Below are 15,454 nucleotides of genomic sequence, written 5' to 3'. Positions count from 1 at the left end.
CTCCACACAGCCCTCCTTGATTCATCCATTTTATGACTATCGAACAGTTCTTATTTGTTTACTCAATACAACGACGTCAAGTATCACATGCCAATTTTTTACTCTCTTTTCTCTAAAATAACTTGTAGAAGAAAATAGTAAATACACACCCAAATTATTAACCGTTTAACATTGCCTCCAAGTGCTTTTAGCTAAACTAAAGGAGAAATTTCTTAAAACCCAAGTGTCTTCTCCCTTTTGTAAAATGTTCATTATGTGGCTCCAAATAGGAATAAATTTCACATAATCTATACTATTCCAGTAATCCACATGATGTGTGATACAACGATACCCAAAAAGTATATTTAAGAACACACTTAATGCATCCCACACAGATATCACTTCAACTAGTCTCTGGCTGATGATAAATCCGCGTGGACTGGGTTGATTTTAGTTTTCTCTAGAATCTCCCAACAAGGTTATACCTCCGTGTGAAAAGGGCTGACTTCTCAGGGATGTAGATCTTTGCAGTCCTCCGTATACTTAGCATGGAGCTACTTAATGAGTTAATTACATAAAAAATTTCTTAAGTGACAAATAGCTCTACTTGGGTAGAGCTTTGGGTTTTGTCCAAAACAAAACTCTGGAGTCTTCCTTAAATCTCCTGCTCCTAGTAAAAAGCACCACACCCTGCTTAAAACCCCAAATCTAAGAGTACTTTCTTGATTCCTCTTTCCCTCACGCCCTAGGCGTAACCCATCAACAAATCTAGTTCGAAATTATATCTCAAATCCACCCATCCCTTTATCTCCAGCCCTGAAGTCTGAGCCACCATTACTTCTTCCCTGAATTACTAAAAGAACGCCCCCTACCTGTGAGACTGTTTCCACTCTTGTATCTTGCCACCTCCTACACGTCTCCACCAGATTCATTTTTTAAGCCACACAAATCAAGTTAAGTTACATCCAGTTCACGACCCTCTAACATAGCTTCCCTATGTCCTCATCACAAAAGCCACTCACCTGACCATCACTTACATCGTGTGATGTGGCCTCTGCCCCTCCCCCATAACATTCCAGTCTCACTGACCTTGCTGTTTCTTGTTATTCTTTCAACACGCCAAGCTGGCTCAGAACTTTCACACTCGCAGTTCCTTCTGAACGGAAGGCTCTCCTGTCAGATCATCCTAAATTTGACGCTCTCTTATATTCAGATTTCACTGCGAATGCTCTCCCTTCATGGGAAACTTCCCTGACCCCCATATCTGAAAGCAATTTTCTCAGTAATCCTAGTGATTCTCATATCATCCTAATTATTGCTTTTCATAGCTCCTCTCACATTGTACGACATTCTCCGTTCATTTTTGCGTGTTCACGTCATCTCTCCCCTCTGAACGTAAGCTCCATGACAGCTGTACCCCTGGCCACTAGAACTGTGCCCAGTACATAGTCGGCACTCAAATATTTGCTGGATGAATGAATATTTGAATGTTTTCCAGGGTGGTTTACATCCTTCTCTGAACTTGTTTTCATACTTCTGATTACTTTTTGATTTCATGACCACCCTAAATTATATTAATTTTTTAGAAAATAAAAGCCACTGACCCCAACGTGGAGACAGATACAAACTTAAAGGCCCACCTTCTTCACTGTATCATGGAAATCTTTGGTATCCACTCTGACTGTAATTATTAAGCTCAGAGCGGCCCCTCCAGAAAACCCTTGCAGCAACTGCAGAGACTACTGCTCTCACTAGTTTTGTCCCCTCCTCTGATGGTACAACAATTGAACTTTTGTGAAGCTCAGTACAGCGCAGACCAAACCAAGGATGAACAGACAGTGAAGCATAGAATTATGATGCTTTATTATCAAGGTGATATGACCTGCAGGTCATTCCATTTATTAGACTTCCTTCTCCTTGAAGAAATACACAGGATTCTGGCAAACCATTCTGCACGGAGCCATGGATAGTTGTATCCTGTTGCCTCTAAATTCGTGACAAACTGATTTTATGGTGACTTGTTCATATATTTTAGGAAAGGAAACATTTGGTAAAATCCAGGACCAACTCCTTCCCTTCAAATTTTTTTTAAATTAAAAAAAGTTTTATATTGTTTACTAATTTCTGAGAGAGAGAGAGACAGAGAGAGAGAGAGCGTGAGCGAGCATGAGATGGGGACGGGCAGAGGGGGGGACAGAGGATCTGGAGTGGCTCTGTGCTGACAGCCCCATGTGGGGCTCGAACTCACTAACTGTAAGAGCATGACCTGAGCTGAAGCCGGATGCTTAACCAACTGAGCCACCCAGGCGCCCCTCTTTCCCCTTTAAATGAATTAAGCAAAACATAGTAACTTTTTAATACCCAGAAATTGCCAGTATTCTTCATAAACCTATAAATATGATATTGAAATGCCCTGCAAGGACATCCACGCATTTTTTAAAGTGTTGATGTCATTATGTTTGGAACTCATGCTCAGAATTTACTCCCAAAGCATGGAAATGGGAGACCCGTGTTTTCTCATTACGTTCTGGCCAGAATACTATTCTTTCTTCCCCACCCCCAACACTGCACATGTAAGCTCTACAAAGTGCCCAGAAGAACGGGCCTAAAAAGAAGGCTTTAACCAGAACTAACTATTCATCTTCCCACAAGAGAACACTAAGAACCAAGTCTAAACTACCAGGTCACCCATCGTAACTGGATTCTTATCTTCACTGGGCTCTGCAAAATTCATCCATGCCCTGCACAACCCTCCCTCCCAAATCCTTCTACCATGCCTTCTAGAACTCATGGGTCTGTCATCACCGGAGTCCCCTCTGCCATCATTGTCCCCTCACCTTTGTGTCTTAACTGAAACCTGGTACTCCCTGGCTACTCTGTCCCTTGACGTCCTCTCAAGTAGAGATGGCTTCATCTCCCACACTCCACAAACCTGAGGGTGGGGCCGGTGTCCCCTGTGTTCTCGCTGCCACTTTCGATAACTCTTCCTTTTCCCCTTTAAAAAATGAAACCTCGTGGGCATGAAGCACACGCGATGAGACTGCGCGCCTGCTGCACAGAGTTGTGTCTTCCCCATTTGCCGCTCTGTCCTTCCCAACACAGGGGGCCCGTCTATCACAGCAACACTCTCCTGCGTGACCCTCCGGCTCTGGGCCCCTCTCTTCCTATCAAATGTACCGGGAAACTCCCACCCCTGGTCAAACCCAGCTCCCTCCACCCCCACTGCACCTGCACCGCGGCTGGAGGGGGCACACGACTGTTGGCGGGCTGCCCTGCAAATTTATAACCGCTAGCCTCAAGTAAGCTGTGGGCACTAGTGGGGACCCTGATCCGCTTCCCTGGTTAATGCACCTGCCCCTCTCTGAGATGAATTTACATTCTCCCTCTCCCCCTCCTCAGTATTTCACACCTCTTTTTCCCCTCAGAGTCAGAGGACGACCTTGCTGTCTGTACCGTCTCTGAGAAAACGAAACAATCATGCTCCTCTCTCCTCACTTTGTTCCTGCAAATCACACGTTTTCTTACATTAACTGCTTTCTCACTTCTTACTAGATCATTGTCATTAAACGTGCTGTCGTATCTGTCATAGATTTAAAGCCCCTCTGGACTCTACGTCTCCCTAAAACAAACGCCCCATTCTCCAGTTCCACGTCGTCACAAACATCTCAGAAGTCTCCCCACCTCCATAACCTGTACTATCATTCTTGTGGCATTGCAGGTTGGGAAGCCTAGAATCATCTTCGTGCATTTTCATTCTTCCCCTGTCAGCAGATACCGTAGGTTCTTTCAGCAAAACGGTGCGTACCCACCTCTTCCTTGCTGTTTCCCCACTAGCCCCCAGTCCAGTCTCTCTTGGCCCTGCATCTCAGTAACTGAACCAGTTCTCCGGCGAGCCCCCGGACTGCAGTATCTCCCCTGCTAACCCCACCACCCCAGTCTGCACATCACTGACTTCGCCAGGCTCTGCTCATAAAACTGCAGTGGTTTCTGATAGTTCCTATTACCAGGCTTAAGCTCCTTGTTTGAAGCTGCCGGTCCCAGGCCGCCTCCGCATCTTTATTTCCTATAACCTGTCAATATAAAACCTCGTTCTCTTAGACCAGCGTCCCACATGCCTTACATGAGGCATGCGGCCTCATTTCTAGGTTGCATTCTTTTGTCCACATTGTTCTCCTTCCTAGAATCCATCACCATGCATGTTCTAAATCGTTCCGCCTCTACCTCCTCTACACCCTTCCCTGCAACTCCGGGCCACACTTCTCTGGCCCTAAACTGCTAGAAGTATTCCAAGTCTCCATTGCTATTAACGACTTAACTGGATACAGCAGTATTCCATCACTAATTCTTTCATATGCAATATAAACTTGAATATAGGTTGAGCTTTTTCCTTCAAACTTGTTTCTCAGAAAAGGGAAATCCCCTAATACTGACTTCTTATAAGATCTTGAATATTGCAGGTGCTTTATTTTGAAAAACACAAAAGTAGAAGATACATTAACCTTAAATGACCTCAACCAATTCTACTTTTGGATTACATAGAGGCCATCTGACAGAATCTGTTAACGACAACAACAACAAAAGGTAAAGAAATTTAATCAGCTACAGTAATTATTCCTGAGGGAATGCTCTCAAAATTGCAAAGTGCTAGATCTTATAAACAGCCTATTTAGAATCACTTTAAAAATCAATGCCATGAATCTCCACACCGTAAAGATCATAAATATACACCTAATTAAAAATGCAACTGTCCCAGTGTTATGTCAAAAGACACAGAGTTTTGGACAAAACTTCTTGTGCTAACTTAAATTCAAAATCTGCTACATCTCAAACAATTTAGACAGTAGGGAAGAGAGTGTGCTGAAGAATAGGGTGTTATAGGACTTGGAAAGTAGCCCGAAAGAGGACAATGACAGCGACAGTGATGCATTTAAAACATTTGAGGAAAAAAAACAAAACAAACAAAAAACAAAAAACCCAGCTTTGTGAAATGAAGAGTGGCAAAAATAATCTAAATTGCTGTATTACTTAATATAATGTGATTTTAAGTATGTCTAACTAGATATTTGACCACTAACTACATCTATCTCCCTGAAAGTTTACGTACACTAAGATAGGCGAAATACTTTTTTTCCTGGAAGGCAGTGAGGTAGGGACAGGGGTGAGGGTAGAGCCACAAGACAATGAAAACGAGTTAGGGAACATGCTGTCTAACGTGATGACGTAGATGAGAACACGTGACATGGTTACTCCTAGGCTTCTTACTGACCAACTGCGTGGAGCTCAGTTCTCCAATTCTCAAATTTAAGGGCCAGACTAAATGGTATCTACCTAAGACTCTCTGCAGTTCTAAAATTTTATTTCTATTGTTTCCTACTATAATCTCTTCTAATGATTCAGCAGTATTGGTAATTACAAAGAGAAATTTGTACTTCTGCTATTTTAGAGGCTATTGTAAATTTCTTATCCTCTATTATCGTTTAATAGGAGTTGGAAACTTAATACAATTCAAAAACGTCAGTCCTGCTCTACTGCCCTCATGAGACCTCACAAATCCTTGGTATTCCAAACCACATTACCAATCTCTCCATCTTAGAATGACATCATGTTCATTCAGCTCTTTTCTTTCTTTTTCTCATTCAGCTCTTTTTTCCCCCCTCTAGAGGAACCTGGAGCTAGAAGAAAGTTCCATGCTGGTCTGGGGCAGGGCTGAGACCCAAGCCCAGGCTTTACCCTTTGTTAATCCTGGTTGCAAGCCATGGCACCAAACTCTCTGGGCATGCCACCCATGACTACTGTAGTTAGGAATCATACTTCCAACTCTCCAACCCTTCGTCTAGGTTTTATGCAGCAATGTGCAAAAGTTATGGACTGTATTAGTATAGTTTTCTTGTTTGTTTTTTAATTTTTTTAATGTTTATTTATTTTTGAGAGAGAAAGAGAGAGAGAGCAAGCGAGAGAGAGAGAGAGCACGCGCACAAGTGGAGGAGGGGCAGAAAGAGAGGAGGAGACACAGATTCCGATGCAGGTTGCAGGCTCTGAGCTGTCAGCACAGAGCCGGACACGGGGCTCCAACTCAGGAGCCTTGAGATCACGACCTGAGCCGCAGTCTGACGCTCAACCAACTGAGCCATCCAGGCACCCCTAATTTTCTTGTTATTTTAGTGTAATTTCTGACTTCATTTCACAGGTGAAGCACCCAATGACCCATCCACACCGATGTTCAACGTAAGTATTCAACCATCACCGTGCAATCCTCCCGTCTCTGCTAAAGAGATACACATTCTTGCCAGATGAGCTGCGTTTCTAATTAGCACCCTCCTCATGGAACACCACGCTATGGTAAATCAAGCAGAATGGACCTGGTGACGACAGATGCCGATCTCAAGCACACCACTCGTGAAATCATCCATTATGCAGAGGTGACCCAGGCAAGCTGGCACGGACCGCCCTGCTCATGCGACGACAGCATGACCCCGTTCCACGGCATCCAGGAACACAAATGCACGTGTGCACACAACACACACATCATCACATCAGCACCCAGTCAACTTTCTGCATTCTGTTTGCGGTTCTAAAAGCTACCAACCTCTGCAAGTGTGTCTCTGCCTCTTCAAGCTCAAACACCACCACCACTCGGAGTCACACGGTGCTAGGCCTCACAGTTGTAAAAAATCAGTACTTACCTTCAATCCTCTTCAAAGCTGAAAGGCACATATCCTTCCTCGGAAACTCAAAGGGATTGTTGCAGGTTCGAATGGTGTCACATTCGCATTTCCCATTGATTATATTGCAGCCAGACACGAGGTTTTCGTTGCAGGGTTCAAAACCAAGCAGTTGGTCATCGTCCCAGTTCTCATCTGTAAAACAACGAACAGCCACATAATATTTGCTTGCAGCTTCATTCAAAGGCCTGTTTGAGAGCAAAAATGTGCAAAGATGTCAAGATTAACACCTGATATTGACACCTCAATTTATGAAAAGCGATTTGGCTGCAATTTGACAAACGAATGAAACCCAATATCCTAGTAAGCGAGAAAAAGGAAATACAGCCACATGTGTAGACATTAAATAGCCAGTGTTTTGGGATCAAAAACTGCCACTTCTCTTATGTGTTATTTTAAACAAAGATTCCTGGATTTTCCTACTTTCAACAAAATCACAGGAGTCACATTTGTCAACCTACAAAATGAATAAATCTACACACATTTTTTTTTTTTTACTCTACCTGGTAGAGACTAGCCTATAGCTAGTTTAAAACAGCTCTGCAACTTAACACATCAAGACAACTAATAAACATAAAAACGAAGACCACCAAAAGAATCGAGAACGGATACCACGGTGGATATTTCTCCAACGCATTTCAGTTCGGATGCTCATGTCCACCAATGCCCAAAACCAAAACCAGGGCCACAGTTTAGTGAAAGGCTAGGCTAAGATCAAATCAGTATCCTGGTCATGGAATGGAGTCAAGTATAAGAAACAAAGGAGATCTCGGACCTACTTTCATGGGATTCAGCTCAGACAAATAAAACAAGCATGACAGAATCACAGGCTGACTCAATCTTTAATGCTACTCTTCATAGTTCAAACACCTCTTCTAGGAAACCAGACTCTATGAATCTCTGGAACATTTTATCAGTCCCCCCCCCCCCAACATTATCTTTAATAGATGCTTTATCATGCCTTGACCGGGTACTAACTGTTAAAGAGTAAACATGTTTCTGATAACCATATCTGGAGTGAATTTTTAAAAGTGTTTGAATTTAAGATATCTTAAATATGTTGCAAACTACGGCAGGTATAAAGCTATCTTCAGAAAGTGTTTTCCTAGAAGACAGTTTAAACAAATAGCTATAATTTTTTTACAGCTAAATTTTACTTCTGGTGACATCATTAACTCACTGCATAAGTTAGGCAAAGGGCAGTTCTCCCTCACTGAAATAATCTCCCTGTCAATGAGTCTTTAGAAAGGCATCATTTACAGCATAAAGAGCTTCATGGCAATTCTTTGAAAACAGAAAGTAGAAAACCTCCTCTCTTCTGATTTCAGATCAGGCTCACTTATTTGATCCACGTCTCAACTCTTAGTAAAAACGATTTTAGGAGTTTCAACAAAAACACCACTTATCTATTTTAAAATCTGTTTTCCTGTTTAGCCTGTATTTGCGTTTAGAAATAACGTGTAAACACACGAAGGTGCATTCCTATCTTCGAGACAACAGTAAAATTACTAAATTGCCCTGAAAGGAAAATCAGAAAAGAGCACAATGAGACAACACGGAAACGTAGGTGATAATTTAGTCTTCGGCTACAGTCTAGAATACGTGGCAGTTGAACATGCTATTAGTACCACTCCCCCAATCTAGTTCAGTGACATTTGTCATGAAGACATTTTGGGGACTTTATATTCACATTTGTAACTCCAAGTTAGTTCAACCCTAGGAACTTAAAAACTTATAAGAAATCAAGTAACATCTGACCCACTAGAAAACTACCTCTTCTCTTCTATCTCTCCTTTATTTCTATTTCTTTTCCCCCATCATATTCTAAAAAGAAATTTTTATTCCTTTTTTTATAAATATGTACACAGTTAATCTATCCCCAAATTGAGTGGATTCCAATTTTCCCCCACAGTAACCCCCCCTTTCCTCCATTAGAACTAGAATTCCCTGAAGACATCACTGTCCTAAAAGGACTGCAACATCCTCTCTCACCGGTCTCCCAGCCACCATCCTCTTGTCCCTCCATGGCCCCATTCCCCACACCATCACCCCAGTCATCACCCTCAAAATACAAACCTGCCCCGTGGTTCTCTCTTGCCAACAAGGAAAAGCCCAAACTTCTTATTGCAGAATAAAAGGTTCTTCATCGTATGGCTTCTACTTCTACAGACTTCTCTTTCACCAAGCCCTCACATATCCCAATGCCCTACGCACACTGCAATTCTCACTACAAACCCTTCATCACTGCTTCCACACCTTTGCTCATGGAGTATCATCTGCCTAGAACCCTTCCTTTCCCTTCCGCCCATAACTCCTATTCATCCTTGAACACCCAGTTCAAACATCACCTTTTTGGAGAAGTCTTCTCCATGCTTCCTCAGGCATGTGCGCCGACCTCTGGTCCCCTATGACGATGGCTTTATGTAAGTCAAACTTCCCCACTAGGTAAGAGTCCTTGTGTGTAGAAGTCAGATCTCATCCAACTTTGAATCCCCTTGACCCCAGAACTTAATACAGTGTTCAATAACTGTATATATAGTACTGTAACATATATATGTGTGCATGTATGCGCGCGCGCACACACACACAATACTATAAATCCAGTCACGTATTTCATGTCATTGGTCTGGTCAACGTTATGGTCCATGTGTTTTCGAGGAAGACCATTTTCCCTGAATGTGGAATCACAATTAAAAAATGGCCGTTGACACTCTTCCTGGCTCCTTACTGATTCCTGCTTTGTTCCCAGGAGAAGCCTGTCGGCAGCAACAAGAGCCTGCTCGTGAGTGTGCAGAGGGAAGACTGACCATCTCCTCAAAAATGTTAGGCCATCATGTCCAGTTAGGAAGCGCTGGACTCTGAACCCCAAGATGTCTTATATACCTTTATTTTCTTTTCTGAGGAAAGTTTTTCAATTCTATGCCCCCACTCTAATCCATACTTTGTTTTTCTTCTTGGCAAATAGTTCCCTTAGCAACCACTGCTTTATAGGATCAAGTACAACATGCTTCGGAGACAAAGACTTTTATGTTTTTCTATTACAGGACATCATACTTTAAAATAATTTAACGGCCAATCAACAGGGATTCAAAGCAAAGATTTAGTGAGGTTTGATTATAGAAATCAAATCTGGGCCCAAGAGTTCTTCTGACAGTGCCTGGCAAATTTGATGTTTTAAAATCTCTCTTATGTACATGCACATATATGACCCAAGGATCAAGGCTCTAATTCTCTGATTCCTGATTTCTCCTTGGACCGGTCAGCAGGTGAAAAAAAGAAGTTAAAAACAGGAGTACTGCCCTTTAAATATTTATTTCAAGTAGTTTTTTTTTTTTTCTTTTTTCTGGGTACTCTCCAGGTGACAAGATAGTTTCCTAGCCTGAAAACATCACTGAGATACCTCTGCAAATATATCTTTTAGTTTGTAACTTCTGCAAATTACTAAATCAGCGTGTTGAATTATTCTTCTAAATAGGAGAGAAATCTAATGATTTCATGTATGAATTAAAATTCATGCATGTTCAAATATGTCCAAATACGATAAGTACTGCAGTGAAGAGACAGGTATATATAACTGCTAATGGGACATCTCCACTTGGATGCTTAGAAGACATCTCAAAATATGATGCTTTACTTCAAGACAACCACTGTATTTCAGGTATTTCTGAAACAGAATTACTTCACGCACTTGTCCCATTTCACCCCCCAGAACAGTAACGTGATATGTAAGAAGATGTGTAATGAGTGGCAGGGACATACGTACATGGTGTCTAAGATATCAGCAGCCTGATCATCAGTGCCTTTGCAAATGCTGTCACACAGAATAAAGGTAATATTTTTATACTGCTATGAAAACAGTTTGGACCTCATGTATTACCTGAAAAGGTCTTGGGATCGCCGAGGGGTTGCTGTCTAAAGAGCATGTCTTGCTGATAACACCTGGGCCAAGACAGCATAGGCTCCAAGTCTGAGAGATAACAAAGGACCTCGGGTACCTCTTCTCCTGACAGTTACGCTAAACCATAAACAGACATACCCCTTTAGTGGGATTTAGCCAATACGTAATTGGGAAAAAGGAAAATGAAGTCAATAAAATGCAAAAGTTGCATGGACTCATACCTGATTTTTTTCAGCACATTAATGCTATGAAAAGATCAAGAGCAAGTTTTCTCACAATGAAAGGAAAAGTCTTAGCAATAATGAACACCTTAAGAAAAGGCTGATGATCTTGCTTAAATTTCTTTTTTTGGTACAAGAAATGACTGCTCTAGTGGCTGAACTTTCCATGACATTAAACTACGCAGGCAGGTTACAAATGCAAATGAAAAAACTAGAGACATTTCCCCTGTATTTAAATATCATGATGAAGAAACTACCCTTGGATCTTGGGTTTAATTCTGATCAACCTGGTCTCTATTGGAAGTGACTGTCTTCAAGGTCCCAGGCCCTGAAGGAAGCAGTAGGAGCCTGGGAGTATGTAGGGCTGCAAGCAAAGGGTGGGCTGTCCAGGCTCCAGGTGCAAATGCTATGGGGGGCTTACCCGTGTCAGTATTTTTACTTGGACTCTCATTGTCTGTATTTATCTTCTCTGTATACAGTTCCATAGGTTTTGACTGACCTGCCCTTAACCCGATCTTTCCCAACATCCCTCTCGTTTTTAGTGTAGTAAATGATTTTGCAGAATGTGTTTTTTAAGAGTGCACACATGGTGCCAAAGCAAAAACACCTGTCCTTCCAACAGCCACATTCAGTCTTGTCTTGGATTGGTTCTTTCTATTCCACAAATCATCTTCTAGGATTCTTGATGATGCTTGAAATTCCCTCCTTCCACATTTGACGTAAAACATTTTGGGGCGCCTGAGTGGCTCAGTTGGTTAAGCATCCGACTTCGGCTCCGGCCACGATCTCATAGTTCGTGGGTTTGAGCTCCGCATCAGGCTCTGTGCTCACAGCTCAGAGCCTAGAGCCTGGAGCCTGCTTTGGATTCTGTGATTCTGTGTCTCCCTCTCTCTCTGCCCCTCTCCCACTCATGCTTGCACTCTCTCTCAAAAATAGATAAACATTAAAAAATAGGGGCGCCTGGGTGGCGCAGTCGGTTAAGCGTCCGACTTCAGCCAGGTCACGATCTCGCGGTCCGGGAGTTCGAGCCCCGCGTCAGGCTCTGGGCTGATGGCTCGGAGCCTGGAGCCTGTTTCCGATTCTGTGTCTCCCTCTCTCTCTGCCCCTCCCCCGTTCATGCTCTGTCTCTCTCTGTCCCAAAAATAAATAAACGTTGAAAAAAAAAATTAAAAAAAAAAAGTAAATTAAAAAAAAAAATTTAAACGCAAGGGCTAGTTAGGAGTTTCAATCCTGAGGGTAGGAAAGAGGGCATTGGGGAAGAGGATGTGGAAAACATCCAGAGTATGGAGACATCCAACTTCACATCTGCGAAACAGCAGGTCCAGGAGCTCTAGGAACCAGCCATGGCAACCCTGGCCTGACTAATCCTGGATCCCACCTCTCTGCCCTTCAAAATATCTTTCCATCTGCGTGCTGGTGTCTGAAATTCCACTAATACGGAATAAAATGCTTCAGGTGTGACTGCATTTACTGGACACAGTACTGTGTGTTCACCTAAAATCTCTGACTTCCTGAAGGCAGAGGCATTTGTATATTCAAAGCCTTACCTTTTCTACCTTGTATCAGCTTAGGTTAATGGAGTTTACTCCAAACCAAGATATAGCTGCACCCCATTATGTGGCAATCCACTTACCAGAAATATGCTATACCAGATATTAAAAGGCAAGAAACAAACTCACAGTACACACTCAGAAGCTCACAGTAATGGAATTCTGTTGGCAGAGGAGAAGCTTCTGGGAATATATATCAAATTAATTCTCCAGCTGTTCACATATCCCTGTGGCTACAGTAAGATGCAAATAGCTAATACTGGCATCTCTTTCCATGCCAGCCTAGAAACTCCAGTGTAATGTAAAATTGCTGCTCTTAACTCCCCCAGCTCTGGGCTGGCTGTTATCAGGCATTCAGTTCTGCTCAAGGAGGAATCTAATGCAGTGAGTTTTCATTCTCTCTGCTTCAAGCTTAAGGCGGATGTCCCAAAAGTCAGTGCTTCCCTCTCCCTCTCTTCCTGGTGCTGTAATCAGCACAAAGCAGGAAGGGCAAAATTATGGTTATCGGTAGAAATGATTCATGTCGCAAAAATCTGTTTTACAGGCATTTCCACAAAGTGAAACCATGTTAGGCGCATGTAACTGTATACCAGAGTGGACAAACCCGAGATCTAAAACAACGGAAATACTAAATTACGCTCACAAACATTTTTGGAAGACTAGCTTCTTAAACTGATGCAAATCTCTATATATACAGCAAACAAACATGACCACTGATTCATATTATGTCCAAGTGAGGAATTCTCTGAAAAACGAACAGGATCCAATTTACAAAGTTAATTTATGATAAGTGTATGTTCCACTGCTGTAATTTTTGTCAGACACCTTACAATAACAAAAGAGGACCAGAGATGAACTACAGAATGCAAATTCATCCATCCATCCATCCACCCATCCATCCATCCATCCACCAATTATTCGTTCCTCAAACAGATAATGGCATCTATTATACACCAAGAACTAGGCAAGGGGCTACGGATCCAAGATGCTAGGAAGCAGGAGTTTACAGTACAATTTTCTACCATTTCAACCAAAATCATACCAAGCATATGAATAAAATAATAATTTCCTTTTTGATAGCAGGAAGCTACTAGAAAGAGAGAGAAGTTTAAGAGAAGATAAGTGTCTCTAGAAGCGAGGAATTCGTGCAACAAGAAGACAGCAGAGCCTAGGACTACAGAATGCAGTTCCCCTATTTCACAATTCTGCCTAAATTAGGAACTGTCTGAAATTGCGTATAGAAAAACAGACAGCCCAGACATCTGTTCTCCTCATGGAGACTGCCTGACCCAGGAGACCACAGCCCTACCTCTGTTGTTAGTTTGCAAAGAAACCCTGAACAAGGCATTTAGCCCTCAAGGCTTCAGTGTTTTTCATTACAAAAAAGGGGGTGGAATGGACAATTCATGAAGTCCCTTTAGAGTTCATGCTCATGTTTCCTCAATTCTGCCATCTTGGATGAAATTGTACAATGCTAACAATTTATTGGGAATGCTGTCAGAATCACATACTTTGAGTAGTCACAATTCAAATTTAAAATAGTTTCTCACTGGGGCGCCTGGGTGGCTCAGTCAGGTAAGTGTCCGACTTGGGCTCAGGTCATGATCTCACGGTTCTTGGGTTCGAGCCCCGCGTCGGGTTCTGCGCTGACAGCTCAGAGCCCGGAGCCTGCTTCAGATTCTGTGTCTCCCTCTCTCTCTGCCCCTCCCCTGCTTGCAATCTGTCTCTGTCTTTCAAAAATAAATAAATGTTAAAAAAAAAATTTTTTTTTAATGAAATAAAAAATAAATAAAATAGTTTCTCACTTTATCAGACCAGTCTGAGGTTTGGAGAACAGTCACTATGCACAGGAAGGCAAGCCAGGGGCACTTCTTCTACAACGAAGATCACTTTGCAGGACCTTTCGAACACCTCAATCCTAGAGGATGTACTAGCTGGGGCGTCAACAGACTAAAACAGGATTGGCCGTGAATTTATAACTGTGGAAGTTCTGTGTGTTCATACAATTGTTTCTACTTCTGAACAGATTTGGAAATTTCTATGATAAAAAGTTGGGTGTTTTTTTTTTTTTAATGGAAGGAGATTACAGGTAAATTAAATAAATACTTCAAATGAAGAACAATAGAAATACTCTGTCAACATTGCTGGGAAATAGCTGAGGCAGTGTTTAAAGGGAAATTTCACAGGAAATAAAATTAAAAAAAAAAAAAAACATGAGCAGGGCATTCAACTCAAGATATTAGAAAAAGAGCAACAGGGCAAGTCCAAAGAAACAAGAAAGATGGGTCTAATAAATATATGAGGGAAATCAATGTAACAGAGATAAAAGCAAGTTAAAAACTGGCTCTTCCAAAAAGAGTAAGACATCTCAGAAGTGGGTTATGATTAACAGTCCCATATAGCATGTCAACTCATTCAAGTACTGTGACATATGAATGTATTTTTTAAGTCAGTTTCTCTTTGATGGTTTTACCAGGAAGTTACTCAAAGTCAGACATTAAATGGTTACATTTTGGAAATTTTTTAAATAATGAAGGTATTTGATTGCTCACGGAAACATTTCCTGAGCTACAATTACTTTGTACCCTATGGTGGAAAACTCCACCCCCTTATATTTCCCCTGCTTTGAGCCTAGATCCCAATATTTTTTAAGGAAAGTCTCAGGCCTTATCACCGAGCCTATGTTTGTGTACAGCTGAACTGACCTTCTATTCAGTCAGAGGTTATTATTAAGCAACACAGTCTTCTCTGGGCTTGAATATCTATTAAAACATGTAACTCCAGGGGCGCCTGGGTGGCGCAGTCGGTTAAGCGTCCGACTTCAGCCAGGTCACGATCTCGCGGTCCGTGAGTTCGAGCCCCGCGTCAGGCTCTGGGCTGATGGCTCGGAGCCTGGAGCCTGTTTCCGATTCTGTGTCTCCCTCTCTCTCTGCCCCTCCCCCGTTCATGCTCTGTCTCTCTCTGTCTCAAAAATAAAAAAATAAAAAAACAAAAAAAAACACATGTAACTCCATGTTTTACCAGCTTCAAAGAATATTGGTTTTCAGTTACCAAATGTGCTCCTGCTTAAAAATGAATATATCT

General features: G+C 42.0%; 1 protein-coding gene across 5 annotated transcripts in view; it reads right to left on the bottom strand.

Annotated features, from left to right (window-relative positions):
• Positions 1-15,454, bottom strand: part of CRIM1 (cysteine rich transmembrane BMP regulator 1) — a 192,885-nt gene that overhangs the window by 144,258 nt on the left and 33,173 nt on the right. For all 5 annotated transcript variants that reach the window (XM_086700360.1, XM_086700356.1, XM_086700358.1 and 2 more), the window contains one exon: positions 6,663-6,836. In XM_086700360.1, the coding sequence (XP_086556486.1) occupies positions 6,663-6,836 (174 nt within the window). The remainder of the gene's footprint in view (positions 1-6,662; positions 6,837-15,454) is intronic.

Source organism: Puma concolor, chromosome A3, assembly GCF_028749965.1.
Source record: "Puma concolor isolate L17-30 chromosome A3, mPumCon1.1.hap2, whole genome shotgun sequence".
NCBI classification, from domain to species: Eukaryota; Metazoa; Chordata; class Mammalia; order Carnivora; family Felidae; genus Puma; species Puma concolor.
Note: the sequence above shows the minus strand (reverse complement) of the source record. Positions and strands in the feature narration are given on the sequence as shown.